This window comes from Lagopus muta, chromosome 3 (assembly GCF_023343835.1).
Source record: "Lagopus muta isolate bLagMut1 chromosome 3, bLagMut1 primary, whole genome shotgun sequence".
Taxonomy (NCBI): domain Eukaryota; kingdom Metazoa; phylum Chordata; class Aves; order Galliformes; family Phasianidae; genus Lagopus; species Lagopus muta.
The window spans coordinates 31212273-31233879 of NC_064435.1; the positions used below are offsets into that span (position 1 = coordinate 31212273).

General features: G+C 38.8%; 1 protein-coding gene across 1 annotated transcript in view; it reads left to right on the forward strand.

The window, feature by feature from the left end:
- Positions 1-9392: 9392 nt before the first annotated feature.
- UBE2W (ubiquitin conjugating enzyme E2 W) overlaps positions 9393-21607 on the forward strand; it is a 32272-nt gene continuing 20057 nt past the window's right edge. The window contains exon 1 of the mRNA XM_048938657.1: positions 9393-9531. Coding sequence (XP_048794614.1) covers positions 9517-9531 — 15 coding nt within the window. The 5' untranslated portion in view covers positions 9393-9516. The remainder of the gene's footprint in view (positions 9532-21607) is intronic.

The following is a 21607-nucleotide window of genomic DNA, read 5'->3' on the forward strand; positions in this document are numbered from 1 at the left end:
TCCACAGAAAAAAACCCTAAATGTGGAGGCCTTGTATTGGATGGAAAGGGCATTAAGGAGATGTTTAAGGAGCTTTTTTAAATAAATGTAATATAGTTACTTCCAATGTTTTTACAAATATTTTAGAGGAAAAGGATTGGCAAGCCACTCACAAACTAGAGTGAAGCACATTAGCTCTTATTAATTCCTGCTTCTAATTGCCTATACAGATTATTCTTAGTTTTAAACAAATTTCCATGAAGCAAAAAAGGAGAAAAAAAATGAAAAATTAAACTGAGATGAAGTTGCTTCTTGTTCAGTCACGGCCTGAAGAACCCTTCTGCCAAAGTAAAATGTAAATGAGCATGTGTCATGAAGAGCAATGCAAGAACAATGTAGTTAGCATTTCCATCAGCTGTCTCTGATTCACATTTTTGATTAAGAAATGATTGTCATCTTTTATGGAAAAGTCCCACTAACAGATGCCGGGATCTCTTCTTTAATATGTTAACTAAGGGTGAAACTCTTGTCTAAGCCTGATTGCCAACATAAATACAACCTTTGAGGTTTTCCAGACAAAAAATGGTAACTTGCATAGACTATGCAATCTGCCTATGGAGGAGTTCAGTTCTAATAAATCAACTTACTCTGGACTTGAGCAATGCTTGATAGACAAGCTGACATATGTCAGCATGTTGATAGATGAGCTGGCGTTAATTCACATCACATACTTTGGCACAATTTATCGTGTTTAGTGTGGGGATGTTCATGATTAGATTGGTTTTGCATGATAAAGCTGAAGTGTGTTGCAAGGTGATTGTCTGAAATCCTATGTCTGAGCACTATGGTCAGTGCTATTAGTAACTCATTTGCAAGAGCACTAAAAAGAACACAAAACAGAAATATCTTGTTATGCTGTTTTTGTTACCACCGGTAGGAATATACTCTAGAAGTTGAAGAAGTACTGACATAGATGTTTAAGTTCCAACTACATTGTAGGCTGAGAGTCTTAAGTTCTTCAGCCATTTTTAATAGTCCTGAAGTCAGTAACTTGAAGCTCAGACTGTTTAGTTCAAAGTGGAAGTAAAAATAATGTCATTAAAAAATAATAATAATTTGTTTTAAGCATTCCAAAACGACCTCCTCTTGAAAATACATGGCGTTTTATGATTCCATGCTTCAGCAGCAAGATAAAATACCTGTTTTATTTTTGAATTATAATTTCATTGTTTTTCCTTCAGCTTGACGTATCATACAGTAGCTTTGAACACTCAGGAAATGCAGTAGTGTCCTAGAACACACTATTTGCAAAACCACTGGCTGTTAAGAAAACTAACCTGCAGATTTCTAATGGGGAGGGGGGCAGAGGGAATTAGTGCAATTTATTTGGTAGCAACATGGGTATGCTATTAACAGACATTGGAAAATTACCACACTTAACCCCTGAGTTCTAAATAAATTTCAAAATTGAAAATTTTTAAAACTGTGTTTTTGTGGATTTGTGACTTACGTAGAATTTTCATGAATGTGTGATGAATAACTTGCTAGTATTCGTGCTAGCATTTGAGTTACAGGTTTTGAAACGTATAATAATAATTTTTTTCTCCTAGTTCTGAAGAGTTTTGTTGATTTAGTCAGTGTTTAGATACCTTCGTGCTCCTAACTGCAACAACTCACAGTTCTTAAAAGAAAAGGCCTAATACTGAGAGAGGATGGCATTTGTTATTGCCTTAAGAGGATATTTTAAGGTTCCATGTCCTATAATACTGAATTCCCTTTTGCTTAGTCTGATAATATCTGATTTTTTTTTTGTGATTTTATCTGATTTGTACCTGATTCAAATTTTAAACATTGGCCATGAAAAGTTATAAATTCTGTATCAAATGCTGGATTATGATTTTTTTCGAGGTACACGGTACTGAAGAAGTCCCTGATGGTCTCCAACATGAAATGGCTTTTTTATCTGGAGCAATCTGAAGTATATTTTACAATACAGGAAATTCCCTTTTGGTTCTGAGGTTTAAAAATAGAGAAGCTGTCATCAAGACTCACTAGGCCATTATATTCAACAATGTATTCAACACATTCTTTAAAAGGAATTGCTTGAATAGTAGTAATGTGTAGTTGCTTCTGGCTGTGTTTTTATTGGTATGTATATGGTCATTTGTAGTCATGAGCTATTGAAGTGGCTATTTCCCCTCCTACCTTTTTTTTTTGTTTTGTTTTGTTTTTTGCAGTGCCTTCGAAGGAATTTCCCAACACTTATCTAAATCTTGTTGATTTGTATGATAAACCACAAGGAAATTATAGGCATAGTAAATTTTTTCAGTCCATGTTTTATGACAACTTATATTTGTTTTTAAATTTTGCCTCAAATGTTGCATTGTAATTTAAGAGTACCAGCTACTGCAGGGTCGACAAAATCACGGTAGTGTATAGGAATCAATGAGAAACAGCTAATTTGTCCTAGCTGAAACTCAAAGTGGAGACTGAGGTGCAAGCTTAGTTTCAATCTGAACAACCGAAAAAATAGCAGGAAGACTTTTTTTTTAAGGTTGGGTAGATTTAGATATTAAACTATAATGCTGTTTTTAAAGTACTGATAGTCCAAAGCTTTGAAATAAGAAGAAAAAGCATATAGTGTTGGTTTTTTTCCCCATAGAAAATGTTCAACTTCTAAGGTTTTGTTTGTTTGTTTGTTTTTACAATAACCTGAAACTGGATTTCTTTTTAAAAGTAGCTTATTAAGTGGTGATGTGATGGAACGTATCAACAGTGTGACCTTGATGTGTTGCACAACAATTGGAAGAGCCAAACAAGCACACAGTAGATGTGGTGATTATTAGTCATTTATGAAGCTCTTTTTTGAGCGTTGGCAGTAGGGCAGCACTGAGAGAACGGTGACTTTTTATAAGTTCAAGTTTTTAAAAGTGTTATATGCCATGAAATAAAGTTTTGAGCATGTTACTTCTACAAGCGTAGGTTATGGTGCAATCTCTTCTCTATGGGAGGTCACTGAGATTAAAAAAACAAAAACAAAAACATTCTGTCATTGCCATGTTACTGTTTCATGTTTACAGAAAAGAGGATTTTCCTCCCACACTATATGGGTGGAGAGCCTAGGACATAGGAAAGGTCAAAATTACTCTGACAAATGGAGTACTTCACCCCTTTCTCCTCCTGAACATGACATTAGTCATGTAATGATTTGTAGCCTCGCTTGTGGAGTGTAGAAATGGAAAATTAAAATTGCCCTTAAAGTATGTGCAGCGTTTTAGACTGGTGAAAGTAACAGCTTACGAGTTTCCGGATAATAAGCTAAAATCCTGATGAAGAAGTTGCTGGTTCTTGGGATGGTGCTGTGCAATGAGTTTTGGGGGAACATAGACAGTTTTGGTGATTTAATGGTACTCCATATTTATTGCCTTTTTTTTTTTTTAAGTTATAAATACAATGAATTCTTTCAGTATTAATTTTTAATTAAAAACTGACTTTTTAGATAAGAATTCACAGCTAAGCTTTTTCTTCCCATTAAAAAAAATACAACAGATACCCAATTACACTTAATAATAGAAAATAGTAGAAAATCTTCAAAATGTCTGCTACTTGAAGCAATAAGTTATCTATGTTTTTTGTCTTTGGTTGCTATGAATTCTTGTTATTTTGCTTGGTAGAAAAGAAAGTATTTGTTAGGCTGTTTATTTCTCTTGCATAAATAGTTCTTGGCTTTTTTCGTATCACTGAGACTGAAAAATACCTGGGATTTATTTGCATTTGGCATAAAGGACTTCATTTAGCTTTTTATATAGGGGAAAGCTTTTTTGCATTACTGTAGTAGACTGCATGTATAATGTTTTTCAGAAGTGAGACTCCATGTCAGTCAGAATTATTTCTAGTCAATTACTTGAAACGTATAAATGATCTCTCCATTATGCACTATCATTTAAACTCTTCAGGTAGTCACAGAGCACTTCAATTATGAAAGCTACTTATTTTAGGAGAACTGTTGGAAGGTATTTAGCTGAAATAGTCAAGTAACTACTCATCCTTTTTATTTTCTTAACATAGGTAATACTTTGTTTCAGGGCAGACGTACCATGTAAGAAGTCTTGTCTTAAGGGTGTTAAAAAGCAAACAGAAAGAACCTCTAACCAACAGGCTGTGTCAGTGATGTCTCGCTGTACAAGCCTGCAAACAGAATTTTGTAAGCTGTGGTGGCCAGCAAAGATAGTGCTCAGTTTGATGTGCACACCTGGAGGGTTCGTTTTTCATCTTTGAGGAGATGTGATGGCTTACTGTACAGCTGTGTCACCTGAAGTCACCTGAGAAGTCACTTCAGCAGTTTTATCCTGGTTCTAGATTTGCATGACCAAACAGCAACATAGATTGAAAATCCCTTATCAGTATTTATCTTCTTCATTGATGTTAAATGAGTCACTTCTGTTTATAACAAAATCTATTCAAATACCCCTTGGCCTTACCTGGGAAGCTTTCAATTCACAGCCTTAATAAAGATAAAAATAACAATAAAATAACACAAAAACCTACGCAATATTTATATTTAAATCTTAAATGTATTTCTTATCACTGAGTAGAGTCTGAGCTCATGTATGTGATAGATGCAGTAATCATTCCACTTACAAGAGCTCTGGAAAATGATGCTTTTATGTGGAAGAACATTTAATAATTACATCATGTCACACTATTTAATCTGTTTATCTGTTTAATCGATTATGGATCCTATGCTGTCCTCGTTATTTAAATTTCATAGCTATGTGTATTTTAAAATATATAAGTATACAGGATTTCTAAGATTCGGAAGAGTACTGGTGCCAAAAGCATGATTTGACAATTAAGTGTTAATTACAGAATACTGCTGAAACAGTTCCCCTCCTTTCCCTGGCCTTGTGTCCTTCCCTTGCAGTAATTACAACAACTGTGTGTTCCCAGAATAGGACAGATTCTTTTTCTGATCTGATGGAAAATGATTATGTGTGATGAAGCCTTGCTCTCCTGGAAGTGGCTGAACATCTGCACGACAGTGGGAATTAGGAATGAATTCCTGATTTAGCTTTGCTTGTGCATGCAGCTTTTGCTTTACCTATTAAACTATCTTTTCTTGAATCCGTGACTTCTCACCTTTCTGATTGTCTTCCACATCCCATTGAGGGGAAGTGAGCGAGTAGCTGTGCAGCACTTATCTGCCTGTCATAACAGGAGTTCAGTCTTCCAGTGGTTAAGCTGAAAGGTACAGATAGTCCAGTAGCTGCAAAATGGCTAAATCCTACACAGTAGAAGAAAGGGAAACATGACATCTTAGAACAGGCTCACCCTCTTCTGAAGATGCTGCATTTGCAGCAAGTTAGGAATAACGTAAAAACTTTTCCCTTGCTCCTTTGAAAGACCTGAGACAGAAGTGGTAAATGTGTCCCTTAGTATTCTCAGCTAAGATAAAAATGGAAGAAGCAATTGATGAAAATAAGTAAAGAATAAAACAGCAATATGATTTCAAAGGTAAAAGACATCTTAAAAATTGCTAAAAAAAAACATCATTTTTAGCTATGTATGCAGTTCATTTGTATTCTTGATATACTTTTGTTTTGGTTTTTATTCTACGGCTTTTGCTAGTATGACACAGACAGTGCTTTCTGCAGGTGCGTCAAGCTCGTGTTTATCAGAAGATCTCTGTTCCAGAGGCGTTTTAAGCTCAGTGCCCATGAGCTTGGCAGTGGAAGAAGTTGGCACGATTCCTCCGAGGTATGTAGTCCTCTGTGCTCCTGAGATGTAGTCGCCTGGCACCGCAGATTATGGTTGCTATGTCACTGGAGCTACAAAGGGAGGTTGATGTCAATGCGCAGCTAACTTCTGTGGGAGAAAGAGATAAGATGGAAGGCTAAAACTTACAGTGCACTCAGACAAAAGAAACCAAGTATGTGCTGTTATAGTGGAGGAAGAATGATACAGGGAAAAGGGGAAAGCAGAGGAAAAAATATCGGTAACAATAATGGAGGGAATGGAATGTAAAGAACTCTGATCAATAAAAATAGCTAACCTTTGTAAAACTGGTTAGATAGGTCAGAAAATTACCTGAGAAATGAGGACTGAATATCGATTGCCATTTTTTTTTCTGTGAACACAAGGTAATGCAAACTACATAGAAAAGTGGATTTTTAAATCCAATTCATGAATATTTTCAGATGTATTTGTAGTAGGAGGTATAGTTGCAATTTTCATGATTTGCACTACATATATTACTTGTGTGAGTCACCATCATGCATTTGATCAGACCAGAGCAAAATACATCCTGAAATAATGAATATCGCATTAAACTCCTCTTACCTCTACAGGTTTTTGTGTTTGTGATCTAGGATCACAATACAGGAAGCTTCTGGCAAAAAACAAAGTTGGCTGATGCAGGATGAGGCTGCACTAGCCCTAATACTTTCTTTCACACAACCAACCACAAATCTTTCAGTTCCTGCATTGACTATCTCTGCAGTTGCAACAGATTACGGGTTAACTGCACAAGTGTTTTCTCTCATATTTTGTATAAGTAAGGGTCAACAACAAAATGAACAGTAAATTACACTATAACCAACACCATGTGAAATCTACCCACATTAGGATTTGGGGCTTTTTGGTGTTTAGATTACTGAGTAACTTTGAACAAAGAATTATATGAGCCATCACAAAGCTGGGGACAAAACTGAAAGGAAGAAAATACTTGTATTCATTAAACTTTTCCTGAAAGTCTGCTAATAATATTTTTTTTCTTGCTGTGCTCAAATTCCTACAGCATTATGCACTGTACAAACATTTATTAATAATACTGCATCCAATTCAGGTTAGTGATGTATTGGCAGGGGATAATTCTCCAGCTGCCCCTATTGCAGTGATGATGAAGTAAGGAGATTGCACAAATGTATCAGTCAATCGCATGACACTTGGAAAAAAACAAAGATGGGTAGTGTAAAATAGACCTTTTGTGTAAGAGCAAACTAGAAGTTTATGGATGATGTTTGGATTCTTCTAGTCACAAGTTTCAGTTGTAGAGTAACTGTATGGTTTCATAAGCATTTGGTTAAGATAGGGTGGGAAATAGCCCATCTCTGCTTTATAATTTCTGTGAAGGGCAGATCCTGAACCTTGCTTCTCATTTTTGTTATCCTGAGGAACGAGATTTGCTGCTAGATTAAATAACTTCAGTAAACAATATTTTAGCCTAAAATGCAGGAGGTGTCTTTATTTTTAACATCGAAAAGCTTTGGTGATTTAAAACAAACAAACAAACAAACAAACAAAAAAAAAACAACACAAAACTTTGAACTTAAGGATGGTTAAAAGGTCTGATCTTTTGCTAAAGCCACTTCTTGCTCAGAGATTATTTATCTTTATTACAAGCTGAAGACATATTTCTATTGATTACAGTTGTTACATACACTTTTATGCCTCTTCATAACTTCTGTCCTTGATCAGTGTTTTCTAGAACAAGATTAAGAAACTGAATATAATAGATTCAAATCAGTTTTGTCTCCCTGTGATTATATGAACAAGAATAGTCAATATGTCAATGTTTATAGCTGAACACATGTCCATTGCTTAAACTTGATGCTCTTGCTATCTCTGTAGCATATGGCATTAAGAAATGTATTTTAGGATAAACATATGCTTGAATCATGCAAAAATAACAACATCTAGTAAAACATTTTCAACAACAGCAATGTTCTACTTAATATTGTTACTGCCCAAGACAGTTATGAAGAACTGTGAGGGAAAAAAAAAACCTTCTATGTCTACTGAACGCAATAAATTCTCTGCGATCTAAAACATATCAAGAGATCACATCAGCACATATCAGCAGTAGCTTCTAAGAAAGCATGATGCTGTGTTTTTTGACACTTCAATGTCACTTAAATGAAGGCAGTAGAGCAATGCCAGCTTGCAGGGCTTCAGGTGCCTACCGTGTATGACTAAGAATTAAGGTTGGATTTAGAGGGCAAAACGTATAGGATTCAGCTGACATCGCAATACTACTTCTATCCTTACTTCCATTGGGATGGTTCCATTTCCTACTCAAATCCACATATATTCATTTCTGTCATCAGCAAATTCCTCCAAAGCCCATAGGCTCATTCCTTTCTACAGCTAGCTCGTGGAGCAATGATACTCCTCCTGCCTTCTGTTGGTCCTTTTATGCAGAACACTGGAGTTTGCACGCTTGCTTTACCAACGGTAACACTGCTGACACTGAAACAATTTGGAATCTGATGCCACATTGTGCTGAGCTTCTATTTTTCTCCAGATAGCCATTCTCAAAGTTGAGGAGACATAAAAACATGCCAGAAGGTAACACGTGCAGGTGGAAGCAACACCTTGGGTCACATCAAATAATGTGATTACAGAAAGTAAGCAGGCTCTCTTATGTCTCAGATCCATCTTTAGTCCTAAACTTAAAGTGGTAAATTTCAAAGGCAAATATAAACAGAGAACTATTGTTCAGCCATTTAATTGGATCCGCACCCATTTGGCCACTTTCGAAAGGAAAATCAGGTGCTGCCTGTGGTGGAGGGGTGCCCCAAGAGGGTTCTTTGCATCATCACAAAGTACAGATCTGAGTGGACTCAGCCTCTGGAACATACAGCTAGGTTAGCAGGGAGACAGAGGCTGTAGCTACAAAGCCAGCATCTCTACTAAGTCTTTATGTTTGTGTGCTAACATTAGGAATTCCACGGGGTTGTCTTCAAAAGAACGACTGTGTATGTTTATTTTGAGAACCAGATAGGTCTGAAACACTCAGGTGGAAGTAATGGCTACAGAAGGTGTTTCCACAGAGTGCTTGCTTTTTTGGGCTGCGCCCAGGTTGACTGCGGTGCTTGTTTGCTTTCACCTACACAGCCACCGCAAAGGCACCCGGTGCAAAAGGGAAAACAGTTCACTCCAGGAAATGAAAACAATCCAGAAATGCTCCCACGTGAAATACGCCCTTGCTAGTTCGGGCACGTCTGTCCCTGCAACGTCAGAGGAAGAAAAAAGCAAACAAAAAACAAACAAACAAACAAAGGCGGTAGTGCCGCACGGCAGGTGAAGAGCAGCTTCTTCCTCCGTTAGGAACAACGTCAGCACAACAGCACAAGCGGAGCGGCGCCCGGCGTTAACGCGAACCCCACCGGCCGTTTGCTGCTAACCCGCCTCAGGCGGAAGCGCTACCCGCAGCCGCGCGTCCCCGCTCAACCGGCGTTTCCCAACGGCCCCGCACAGCGCGGCAGCCCGACAGGACCCTGCTGGACGGGCCAGCCGGCTGCAAGCGGGGCGCGCCGGCTCTTCACCCCTCCCACGCGGTGAGGGCAACAAGACCAAGGACAAAACCCGCCCGACCGCCTTGCCACTCAGCCTTGGCGTCCGCCCGCACCGCCTCCCCCCAGCGCATGCGCGGCTCTGCGGCCACGTGACCGCCGAGGGCGGGGAGGGAGACGGGCGCGCGGCGCTGCGTCTGTGAGGGTGCGGGCTGGCGGCGCGGTGGGAGGGGGAGGATCCAACATGGCGTCCATGCAGGTGAGCAGCCTGCGGCGAGGCCGGCTGCGGGTCCGGGAGCCGGGGCGAGCCGTTCTTCGAGCGGCGGGAGCGTTCCCGGGGGAGTCGTGCGGGCGGTCGAGGGGAGCGGCCGGTCCGACGGGATCATTTGAGGAGCAAGAGGAGTCCGGCAGGGCTGGGTCGAGCTGAGGGGCGAGGCTGGGCCCCGGCTGTGGAGAGAGGAGTAAAGCGGGAGGGCAGCGGCCTTGTGAGGGAGGTGAGGGGAGCAGGGCTTAGGAGTGAGCTGCGTTGGCCCAGCGGGCATGGCCTCGACCCGGGAAGTCCTCGGAGGGGAGGGGAGGCCCCGGCACTGCTCCTGTCCCTTGGTGGGGTTTGGGGAGCCGGGCGGTTTGCTGGGCGCGAGGGGGATGCACGGAGTCCCGTGGAGACCCCGTCAGGTCGGTGGAAGGACGTGGGCAGTGGCTCCGTCTGTCTGGGGCTGTAACTGTCGCCGATGGGGGCCGCGACAGGCGGGCTCGAACCCGCGTGGCCCCGTTGTCCTCTCTGTGTAAAACGAGATCGTGATGCAGCTTCGGTCCTGCGGGCGGCCGGCGTCTGGTTTAACTTAGCTGGATGGATGGGGCTGCTGGAGGTACGGTGGCGTGAAACACCCTGCTGCTTGACAGGTCTTTCCAGCTGAATTATTTATTCGTACCTGCTCCGAAGGAGTGAGTCTTAAATAGTAGCTGCAGAAATTGCTCTGTGGGAATGGATCGCTTTCACTGCGTGCTGTTCAGAGTGGATGGGGATTTATTGTGACGTGCCCAGGACAAAGGATCGCTGGGTTTGGTGGCTGTACTCTCTGTCTTTTCTTACCTCACCTGTAACTGCTCTGCTTTACCTTATTTTTTTCCATGTTGTTTTTAAATGAAGATAATTAAGTACTTCTGTTTTCTATCTCCAGTTGGTGTTTCTTTTCTTGTTTTCATTCTGGGTTTTTTTTTTGTTTTTTTTTTTTTTGTCGTTACTAACAACCATGGAGTGTAGAAATAATCAGATTAATTGTCCTGATAGCCCAGCTTTAGCATTAGCGAGAGTTAAAATGTCAGAACAGTGAACCTTTTGGGGTAAAAATTCTACTGGTGATGTTTAGTGCCATAAAAATAACTGTGTGTCTTTCTGAGTTATTGAAATGAAATGGGATCAAGAGCTCAAACGCACTTGAACATACTGTACAGAATGTTCTTGATTTAGCAGTACTTTAGGCAGATAGTCTGATGCGTCTTTGATTTATCAGCTTAGTCTGGCAGATGCGTTTTTGTAATGCTTTTTTTAATGGTCGAACTTCACAAGCTCAAGTGAAGAATTGAGGCAGTCATTTATGAAGCAGAACCTTTCATGAAGCGATGTGGGGTGAAAAACAACGTAAGGAAGTGACAGTTCTGAAACATGAAGAGGGAGGCACTCTATGGGCCTCTGTAAGCCTGGGCTGTGCTGCTGTGTTTGGCTTATAAAATGACCTTCTCCAGCTTGCCTCACCCTTGTTCCTGTTGATCCCGTTCGAAAAAGAGAAATAGTGATTACAAAAAGTGAGACTGTTTAGGATACAGGAATGACAAATATTGTCTCAAAGATCGGTTGTGTAGAAGTTGTACTCTCCTCCTGTAAACATGGCTATAGTAGGTCTAATGTTGTAATTACTTGCATTTTGGATATAGTTGCTATAAGGTTATACTTTACATTTTGTTCTTTTGTCTTTTGATGAGATAAATTTACAGAGTCCTTTTTGTTTGTTTACATCCTGCTATTTGTGTAACATTCTGAAATAATGACTTTTTTTTCTGAATTTTAGCCATTCACTTCTGCTTTATTAAAAATCTAGAGGAATGGAAAAGAAATTCGTTAGGAACTGTTGTTCTGAGTAAGTGGGAAACCTAAACCCGTGTACTGTAAAGATGTAAGTTTCCCAATTTTGGACACTTATATTGGTGAACAAGATATGAAGGCTCTGAATTCTTCTAAAGAAGAACATTTTACAAACAGCAGAAGCTGTTGCTTGTAATTCAAAGTGATTTTTCCATTCAGCATTATTGAATTAATCAGTGCTAACATTTAATAAGGTCTGTCTCCATAGTGTTATGGCAGTGTCACTGGTGTTTTTGGTAAGGATGATCTGTTGGTACTTGAAAGACATTTCAGACTTTATTTAAGCTGCCATGATTTTGTACAACAATGTAATGCCCTTGATCATTGTTTTTAGGTATTCACTGAAATTTCTGTGTTTAGCTTAAAGCAACATAGCCATCCTAGAAGGAAAGCTTTGAAACTGTGTCAAATCACTGCTTTCTGCCATGGTCAATGAAGTAGTTACTCAACCTGAGTAGCTGCTGTGGCTCAGTTGATGAGTTGTAACTCATACTCACAAGTTTTATGAGTCACTGTGTGCATATTGAAGTTCTATGATTTGTTTATGCTGGACACCTGTTGTGGTAGGTTACTGTAAGGTTTCTGCTAGAATAATGGAAGTCAGTGCTGTTGAGATCCTCTCTTTTGCTTTATTCCCCCTCTGTCATCCAGAGCGTTGTCTAATGTGCTGTTGGATTGGTTTAAACCTCAGTTAGGCAAATGGTGGTGGTTTTTGTTGGTTTTTTTTTTTTCCCCAAGAATTTCTCATAAAAGTCCAAGCTTGTGCAATTTCTTCCTGGAAAAACAAAACAAAACAAAAAAAAACCCAACAAAACAGAAAGATCGTGATTACTGTAGAGCAAGTGAATGGAATGAACTTGCTTAAGAGAATTTGGCATTGTATCTTTAGTCTTAAAGCTAGAGATGATGTAAAATGTATAATTTCTGTGCTAAGTATTGCGTAGTCAGTGCCTTTTCCCAAGCCCACAAGTATCAACTGTTTGCACTAAACCTTGGAAGATCGCTGTATCTGGAATGCTGAGGTCTTAACTATTCCTGTTTTGCTTCTCTTCATTCTTAATGCTGAATTCCTTGAAGCTTTGAGTTATGGCAGATGCATTTAAGTGGCTTTCATGAACACATCTACGGGAACTGCTTTAGCTGTGTATTTTATCACCTCTGGTCTTTTCATTACTTTAAGCACATGAGGTTTGTACCTGTAGGTATTTAAAACTGATTAAATTCAAAGCTAATGTAATTAATGACACAAGCAACTTTACTAAAGATTGTAGATTGTTGGCCTTCAGCACACATTTGTCTTATCAGGGCTTTGGTTTTTTGCCCTTGAAAACTGCCTGCTGTGAGGCCACCATCAAGATACATGCACACATCAAAATCAGAGTGCTACTGTAAAAGCAACAGGCTGCTTGTTTTCCGAATGTAAGAAAACATAACGTCTGGAATATGCCCGCATTCTTTTTAACTTCATTGTTTCTGTTCATTACCAGCTCCTGTAGTCTCAGTGGAAGTTTCTGTTTCCGGCTGATCTCAGAAAAATTGCTTATTGCTCAGTAGTTCTTTGGTATTGACAGTGGTTTTATTTAATAATTTGGAAATGATTATCTTTTTATCTGTTTGACAGCCTTGTTGGGAACAAAAAAATCTAAAATATATTCAATAGAAGTTCAAAAAAAAAAACACAAACAAAAAACAAAGGTGGGAAGGAGAGAAGGGAAGGGGGCAAGAAAAGAATAAGAACTTAGATGGGTAAGACTTAAATTTAAGTGGAACTTCAGTGCTGTTGCACATGTTCTGTGCTGTTGGAGGTCTCTGCACAGGGCGTTATTTCTGTTATTTTAAATTAAGTATTTTAAAAATGAGAATAAAGTAAGTAGATGCTATAGCTATCTACCAATTCTGAGATGTAAGCACAGTGGGACTACTGGTAGTAACAATGTGAAATAGCAGTGCCTTTGGTGAGATACTGTTGAAGATTTAAATAATAGTAATAATAAAATATTAAAACTAGAAGATGTGGATGCCACAATTGAGACCAGAATGAGTAGAGAGTAAAAAGCATTTCTCCTGTCCACTGAGTGGTTGCCAGTCCTTTGTGTAACCTTCAGTTATCAGTCTGTATGCTATGGAGCATATTAGTTTGGGCTTGCAGCCAATATGGAGTGAGTTAAATGTAAAACTTGTATTTGTTTTACCAAAATGAGTTTGTTTAATCTGTTTTTTCTTTTTTTTTTTTTTTTAATTAACTACTTAAATGGTTGAAAGTCCACTGAATATTCACAGCTATTAGTTCAGTAAAAATAAAACAAAAATTCTTTTAGGCCCTAAGTAGTCTCACATGCTTGTTTTTGTATCTACACCTATATAAAATGCTTTGGGAAATATTTAGCTGTGCAGCAGCTGCAGAATTTGTGGATTAGAATAGAATTCCCTTTATAAATAGAAGGCAATGGCAGACTTCAGTTTACTAGAAGCTAATATACCTGGCTAGCAGCAGATTTGCCTCCTAAATAAGCCAACTGCATGGCTGGAGCATGGAAAACTATGAAAGCTTTCAACCTGCTATTTTGAACATTGATGTGGCATCAATGTATGTATTATTTATACTAGTAAAATAAGAGCATGCAGATATTTACTGTGAAGAGCGATTATCCCAGTTGATCGTAGACATTTTTTTTGTTTGTTCTCATAGTGCTCTATTCCTGTTCTTAGGCTTGAAAAGGAGAAAAGAGAAGACAGTAGGTTTGCAAAAGCCAGGTAATGTTGTCTTGTTTAGCTTGGAAAGCTCTCCGTTTCTAAATAATAAGTAAAAGCAGCTTAATTTAGCTGAAATAATGAGCAAAAGGTCATTAGATCAAGCACTTCATTTGTTTGATCAAGTTCCATTGAGCAAAGAATTCCAGACTAAACACTCTTCGCTGTGAAGGTAGGGGCTGCTCTGGTGATACTGCAGGATAATTTAAGTGGTTAAATTACCCCTCTAATGTGAAAGAGGCAAGGCAAAAGTTCCATGAACCCTGCCCGTTGTTACAGATGTGCACGGATAGATTTGCTATAATGATCCTATCTCTTCTGTAGCCTTGTTTCACATTCAAAAGAGGAGCTTCCAAGGAGTTTGCAAGCTGAGGTTGGTGGTGGTGAGGATGAAGGACTTTTACTCCAAAACATTTCTGCATCTTTGTGAAGTAGCAAAGGACTGACAGCTGTGTACTTTGGGTTGTGTTTTGCCCTTTGTATGGGTGGAAGAGGCAATGTTATAAGTTAAAAGCAAACTGAAAGAGTAATTTTAAAGTGGTTGGTTTTTTTTCCTTCTACAGAGACAGTAAATAACCTTGTGCAGTAGAACGCAGGTCAAGTAACCTGCCTTCTGCCTGCTTATAATAATTGAGGGCTTTCAAAAGGTGCTCCGAAATTTTGCAGGTTGTTTGCTTCCTTGGTCACCTGCCTCTCTCCATCTGAGGTCACCTTTCTCACTGGAATTAAAGCAGAGTATTAATGCAGGGGACAGAAAGAAGGGGAGGGAACATCACCATTCAGTGAGAAAGAACAGAAGGGAACGGTGGCAGAACATGATTTACTGAGACTTATTTTGGTGGAGATTGTTGATATGATTGAGAATGCCGTTTGGCCTTTTGTGCACAGTTTTAACAAGAGCTTTTACTCTTCGTTAACAAAACCAAAGTTGTCATATTTTTATTCAACTTATAAAATTAAAAGTACTGCTTTATTAGCCTTATGGAAAAGGTCCTGTATATTTGTTGATGTGTTAAGTTTTCCAGAGTACAGCAAGTATTGTCTCTAAAATAATGGAATAAAAATCTTTGTGGAATTCTATCCTACTTGTATAGATTGGAGTATTTCTTCTTGATTGAAAATAGTAGCCAATAAAGAGAAGGGACAAAGAAACTGAATGGATTGAGACTTTCCAAATTTCCTCCCTGTCCTATTTTAGTGATATGGATTAGAAGAACATTTAAATCTCGTTATAGTTTGCTGTTTCCAACTTCTGTTCTTCTTTTATGAAAAGGCTTTTTTTTTTTTTTTTTTTTTTTTTCTCATTTTTCTCAGAATCCAGCCTTATATCATGGCTATTCTTTATAAGAAATTCCCTGGTTTTCCTCATTATGCCAACCCATGCCAGTATGGTAAATTCATTGCTTTGACTGAAGCAGGCTAAATGATGTCCTTTGAAGACTGAATTATTTGCTGGGACTTGTTAGTGCCATGTGGGGCTTTCCTGGGCATTGGTGTGTTTGCAGAATCAATTCAAAAAGCAGATGATTAGCTGTCAGTTTTATCCTTTGTTGATGGATTTCATTTAATTAGCTTTAAAATGAGAAGTTTAGCATCAAAAATGGGATTAGCTGGCAAAAAGCATTTCAGGCTGTGGTGTGCAGGGTGGCTTTGTGTGTGGTTATTGGTTTCTATTGAATTGTTTTGTAGTTCTCACTTAATGCTAATGTTGTCTCTTAGCCACTAAGTCAATTGTACTATTTATTCCTTTTAGAAGAGGAATAAATTATTCCTCTGACTTCCTGATCAAATATTGAGAAATCTACAGCATGCAGTATTTCTTGCTTTGTTTTAGAATATCTTGGTAGACATGTGAAGAAAATATTCTGTTTACTGAGCTGAGGTCAGCAGCACCACTCGCCCATCCCTCCCCAGTCCTAGTGGGGTCTTAAAATGTTCAGAATAACAAAGTGTTATAGGTGGAAACTTCTTTGTGCTCTGCTTTTAGGTTCCCCTAAGAAGAGCAGTGCACAAAATGCCTGGTGTCCGGGACTTGAATTATGGATTGGTCTGGGAGAATAGCGTGGAACTGGGCTGCCAGATGTTAACATGTTTTATTAGAAATAAGAAGGAGGGGACTAATCTGCTTCTGCATCCGAGTACAGATTGAAAACCTGATATTTGGCCAAAAATAGATCAAACTGAAAAGCAATTCTTAAAAGTCAAATCCTGCTTTATTTTGTTATGGGCGTATTATTTTGTGAAGCAGCTTTGCAGAGCGGAGCTGCGGCTCTAATTGGGCACATCAGACAATTCATCTTTTTTCCTTCCTCCTCTGGGCCTTGATTAAAACTTACCACAAGAACTTTGATTAGAAAGAATTCTCCCAGGATTGTGATAGTCAAGTGACTGGGTGGCTTGTGGGTTTGGGAGTCTGGACCAAATGATTTCACCTGAATAATGGGATATGTACTCTGCTGGGGCTTTCTTGAGTGATCCAGTTGTTAGGAAACAAGATTTCTAGTTTGCAGTAGCTGTCTCTTGCATCTTTTCCATTGATTGCTTGATTTTTTTAGTTAAAAAAGTATTAGCTGTGTCTGTTTTTAATCTTGTTTCTCTTCTGAGAGCTTTCAGTATTTAAATTTGGATGTCTAACCTAGAGTAACCTGGAAGTAGTTGTAGCAGTAAGCTGCTGCTAATAATGTTAGCAGCGCTTTTATAACACTGTTAATAATGTGTATTTGTTTCTGTTGTTGTTGTTTGTTTGTTTGTTTTTTTTGCTTTTTCTTCCTATAGAAGTTTTGTTTCACAAGCAGAGTTATTTTTCCAATGCTTTGAACTCGTATCCCTCAAGATCCTTTGAGATGCTTTTCGGTAAGAAATATGTGAATGGAAGAACCAAAATACTGAAAGTAGGGTTGTTACTGCTCTTGTTTCCAGCTAGTGGGTTGTGCCAGCAGACTTGTAACAGCTCTGCTTATGAAACAGCGTGGTGATGTTGTCACAACAGAGTTGTTACAGCCTAGTGACAGCTATTCTGGTACGTGGTTACCATTTGCCTTCATTCAAGGCAGGAGCACATCTCTTGCATGCTAAAACTTCTCCTATTCAAAAAGGGTGTTTTCATGAAGTATTTTGTAACTTGAATGAGGGAGGAGGTGAAAGCCTGTAAAGCCAAATGTAAGGTGGTTGGGTTTTTTTTCCAAAATTCATTATGGGATGCTTTTGTGCTGACAGTCTTAAGTCTTTAGATGTGCAAGATAATAGTTTGCAGTTACTGGAGAAATATTGTTGGGTCCCTTTGAGATGCAGTGGATTGTAACATAAAGCAGAAGACTGGAGCACTTAGGGGATTAATTTTTAACTTCTATTTATGAGTTAGCTTTTCTTCCTTGCAGATCTCAAAACTAGATTAAGATTTGCATTTACAGTATATGACTGTGTGGCCTTGGAGAGCTACTCCTTTCATGTATCATCACAATAAAGAAAGGGGATTTCTAATGCTTGGAAATAGATTTCTAACAAAAAATGACTTGCAGATTTTTTTGAGATTCCTATCCTTTCTGGTGTGTCATATTTCAAAGTTTCTGTTAGATTTCTCAGTTTAGTTCTTTCATTTCCTTATGATAGCACTTAACTGACTACGGCTGCTGAGTTCTCTACCTCTCAAGGTGAAAAGGCTGCCACATTGCAGTTAGTTGCCCATCCCTGTTTATGTTAGAGAAAAAGAATGTGTGACAGTGGAACACTCCCTCCAGCAGAAATGACAGGAAGCTGGATACTCATTTTCCACTTAAGTTTTCTGTTCTGCTAGAGAGAACTGTTCTAGCTGCCCTTACAATGTCCTGTCATCTACTGAAACTCCTCTTGGATTAGTCAGCTCAGTTTTTCTCTCTTCCGGAAATTTCAAGTCAATTTGAAAGATTGCTCACAGAGTATTTGTCTAAGCTCATTATTTAGTTTCCAGTTTACCCATTTAAAGAATTGCACATCTTATGTGACATTTCTTGAAATACTGGAAGGTAGAATGTTCAAGAATTGCAGAGATTTGAAGGTATGCAGTGAGCTTTCTGCAGCTTTATTTCTTCTGTATCACTTACCTTTGTGAAGTATTCACAATATATTCAGCTCTTAGGAGGCAAGTCAGGAGTACAGGCATGCTATTGAATTTGGTTGCATTATGGCATTAATATTTTACTGTGAATATAACAGTGTATGTGTATTTTGCCCACTCCATTTATGAGGTCCAGTACCTTAATTGAAACAGTATTAATTGGCTGCCATAATAGCTCTCAGCAGCATGTGTATTAATAGTTGGTCGTGACCCTTATTGCTAAGGGTACCTTACTTTCTTACATTCTTTTTTTCTTATAGCTTTGTGGAGAGACTTCTAACTCTCTCTAGTGTCCAGTTTTGTGAAGGAGGGGTGGAACTGTTGTGTTAATGGGCTTAGAACTTAGAAATAGACACCTGATACTATGATACTGGTACTGTGATATATAACATCTGGCTTAATGGTGCACAGTAATCAAACTCGCTGATTCTAGGAGCTGGATTCTGAAACCCCGTCGTTGCCAACTTCTTAATCTCTTCCTGTCTTAAGCTACCACTCTGTTCCTATTTCCACATTTATCTCTATATCGTTCTGCCTTGCCTTTGCTTCTTTATGTGATTCTTCAGGAATCAACAGAACTGAGAAATTTAGCTGTGGTATTTGAGATGCTGCTGAGCTGCTTCTAGAGTTGGCAAAGGAAGACATTTGCCATGTTGGAGATAGAAGAATGTATATTTTTGCCTTGCAAAGGATGCTAGAAGCTACTGGCTTCGGAGATAAATTTAAACCTGAACTGTGACAGACAGTGGCTGCCATCTTTCTGGATTGAAATGATAAAGTTTGTTGTCAGCTGTCTAAGAAGCTGGCAGGAATTCTATTGCACCCAGTTAATTTTATTCTTGGCTCCATATGCTTTGAGAAGTCTTACGAGTTTGACACATGAGAAAATCTGTGGAGGATAACAGAAAGGGTTGCACAAATCCTATTTGACAGAATTAGCAGTAGAATACAAGCCATTGCTATCTAAGGCAACTTTAATTACTTGAATAAACTTCATTTTGGAATTGATGTTTGGGCCGATGTTAAGGCTATGATCTTTGTTTTCATCCTTGAATTGCTTTTTCCTGTAGAGGTAGGTGAATCAAGTAATCTTGGTTTCAAAGGCTTCCACATCTGTGAAAGTACTCATGTGGAATGCTGGCTGTGCTGTTACTCTTTGCCTTTTGCAGCTGGTTATTCCTTTAACTAAAAGATTGATGTTATCTACTCTCGGGTTTCTGATCTTCCAGCTCTTTTCCTCCCTTTTTCTCTAGGTAGTGAATGTTTTATCGATATGATCCTTTTTAGTTTTGTTTAATTGGAAGTTGTATTAAAAAAATGCATAAGCATGAAATTCTCTCAAAAATAAGCTTTCAATTTCAGATTGCCTGTGCGTCTTTCATTCATTCCCCTTTTATGTAGGTAACTCCTTGATTGCAATCAGATTTATTTTTTTTCCTCAGTTGTATTAAAACAAAAGTGGCCAAGCAGGATGGGAATGTCTGTATGACATAATGGATTAGCACAAGCATTGGAATGATGAATTTATGATGTGAAAAAGAACGGTACAGCAAGCATAAATCCCAATAGTGCATAAATGTATAGAAATCATCTGAGTGAGTGATGGAGGTTGTGGTGGGAGTGAGTAGCTGCACTAGCTCTGTTTTGACTGAGAGGAGCTGGTTGAGATGCTGAAAGCATCTCAGTATGTGCTAAAAAGAATGATATACTTGGTTTGTGGTACAAAAAAGAAGCAAAAATAATAATGATATTTACTTTAGATTTTACAGCACAGCTGGAGACCTGCAATTGAGGAAGGACTGCTGAGTGTCCAAGTGCTGCAAGTTCATAGCTTTCCACTGTAAATTAGTATTTTCTTCTGTCTCCATATGGAAAAAAAAAAATGTAGCAAGTGTAATGAAAGTCACTATAAAAGAAAGAGTGAAATCTACCCACGGTGCGTTGTTTTTATTGGTGGATTTGAAAATATTTTTGTTGATCACATAAAAGGAAGATGAACAAAGGAGTGAACCTGTTAATGGAAAAGAAGAGCAAAGAACAGATGACGTGGATTCTTAATGACGATGAGGCAGTAAATAATGCCAAAGATAGGACAGATTGGATAGCTTTTTGGTGTTGAATATTTTGTCAGCCACTAGGATTCAACTGTTAGGAATGGTGGTTTTTTTTGTTGTTGTTTAAGTGTTTAAGCATCTGATTCTGATAATTTTGGGGGGAATTATTTTGAGTGAGTTTCCAGGTAATGAATACTTTTTTTTTTTTAATCTGCTTTCATCTAGAAGGATGACTTCTGGAAGTCATTGAACCAAATGGTCTCTGATATCAAGGCTGTTCTGAAAGTAATGCCTCCTAATTTATTATGCTGGCTTGTGATGTCAGAAGTGAATGTCGAGGGACACAGCAGATGCTGAACCTTCCCACCAGTCTTCTATTACATGTTGTTGTGCAACAGATGGCAGCAGAGGGGCAGTCTGACAAAATGGTGTCTGACGTGGAAGTGTGGGTGAAGCAAAGGTGTGCAGTGGAGTTCTTCCATGTGGGGGGAAAAAGACACCCACTGACATTCACCAATGCTTGCTGAACATTTATGGAAACTGCACACTGAGGTGGTGGGTGCTGCTTTTCAGTGGCAGCAAGAATTGGATCAACTCCTCTGGTGCAGGTTCTTATGAGCTGGTGAAAATGCATTAATAATTGTGATGACAGGTAAAAAAAAGTCTTTTGTGGCTGGGTATGTGCTCTATCAAACAGTATTATTGTATTCTTTGTATCTGTTGTTGTTTCCATGGAAATAAATAGGGGCATTACTTTTGGAGTGACTTATGTAAAAAAGTTACACGTAGCTAGGGCATCCATTTTGGCTGTTTTTAAGAACAAATCATATAGAATCATAGAATTAAGGTTGGAAAAGACCTCTAAGATCATCTAGTCCAGCCATCAACCTGTGCCTTTGACAGCTCTGGACCATGTCAGTCAGTGTGGTATCTCCCCTTTTCCTGAGCACATCCAGGAACAACAATTCCACCACCTCCCTGGGCAGCCTGTTCCAGTACCTCACTGTTCTTTCTGAGGAGATGAGGTGGATGAAGCAGGGCCTGCCTTTCAAGAACCCACCATGCTGGTTGGGATTGATCCCCTGGTTGTCTCACATGCAGCACGATTACAGTCAAGACAATCTGCTCCATGACTTTCCCCAATACTGAAGTCAGGCAGACCTGTAGTTCCCCATCTTGTTGAATTGGTGTGATTTCCATTCTTTTTATGTGTAGTAGCTATTCTGAAAGTGGGACAGTAGGTTTTTTTTTTTTTTTTTGATGATGCAAATATTTTTTGATTCATGTTACTGTA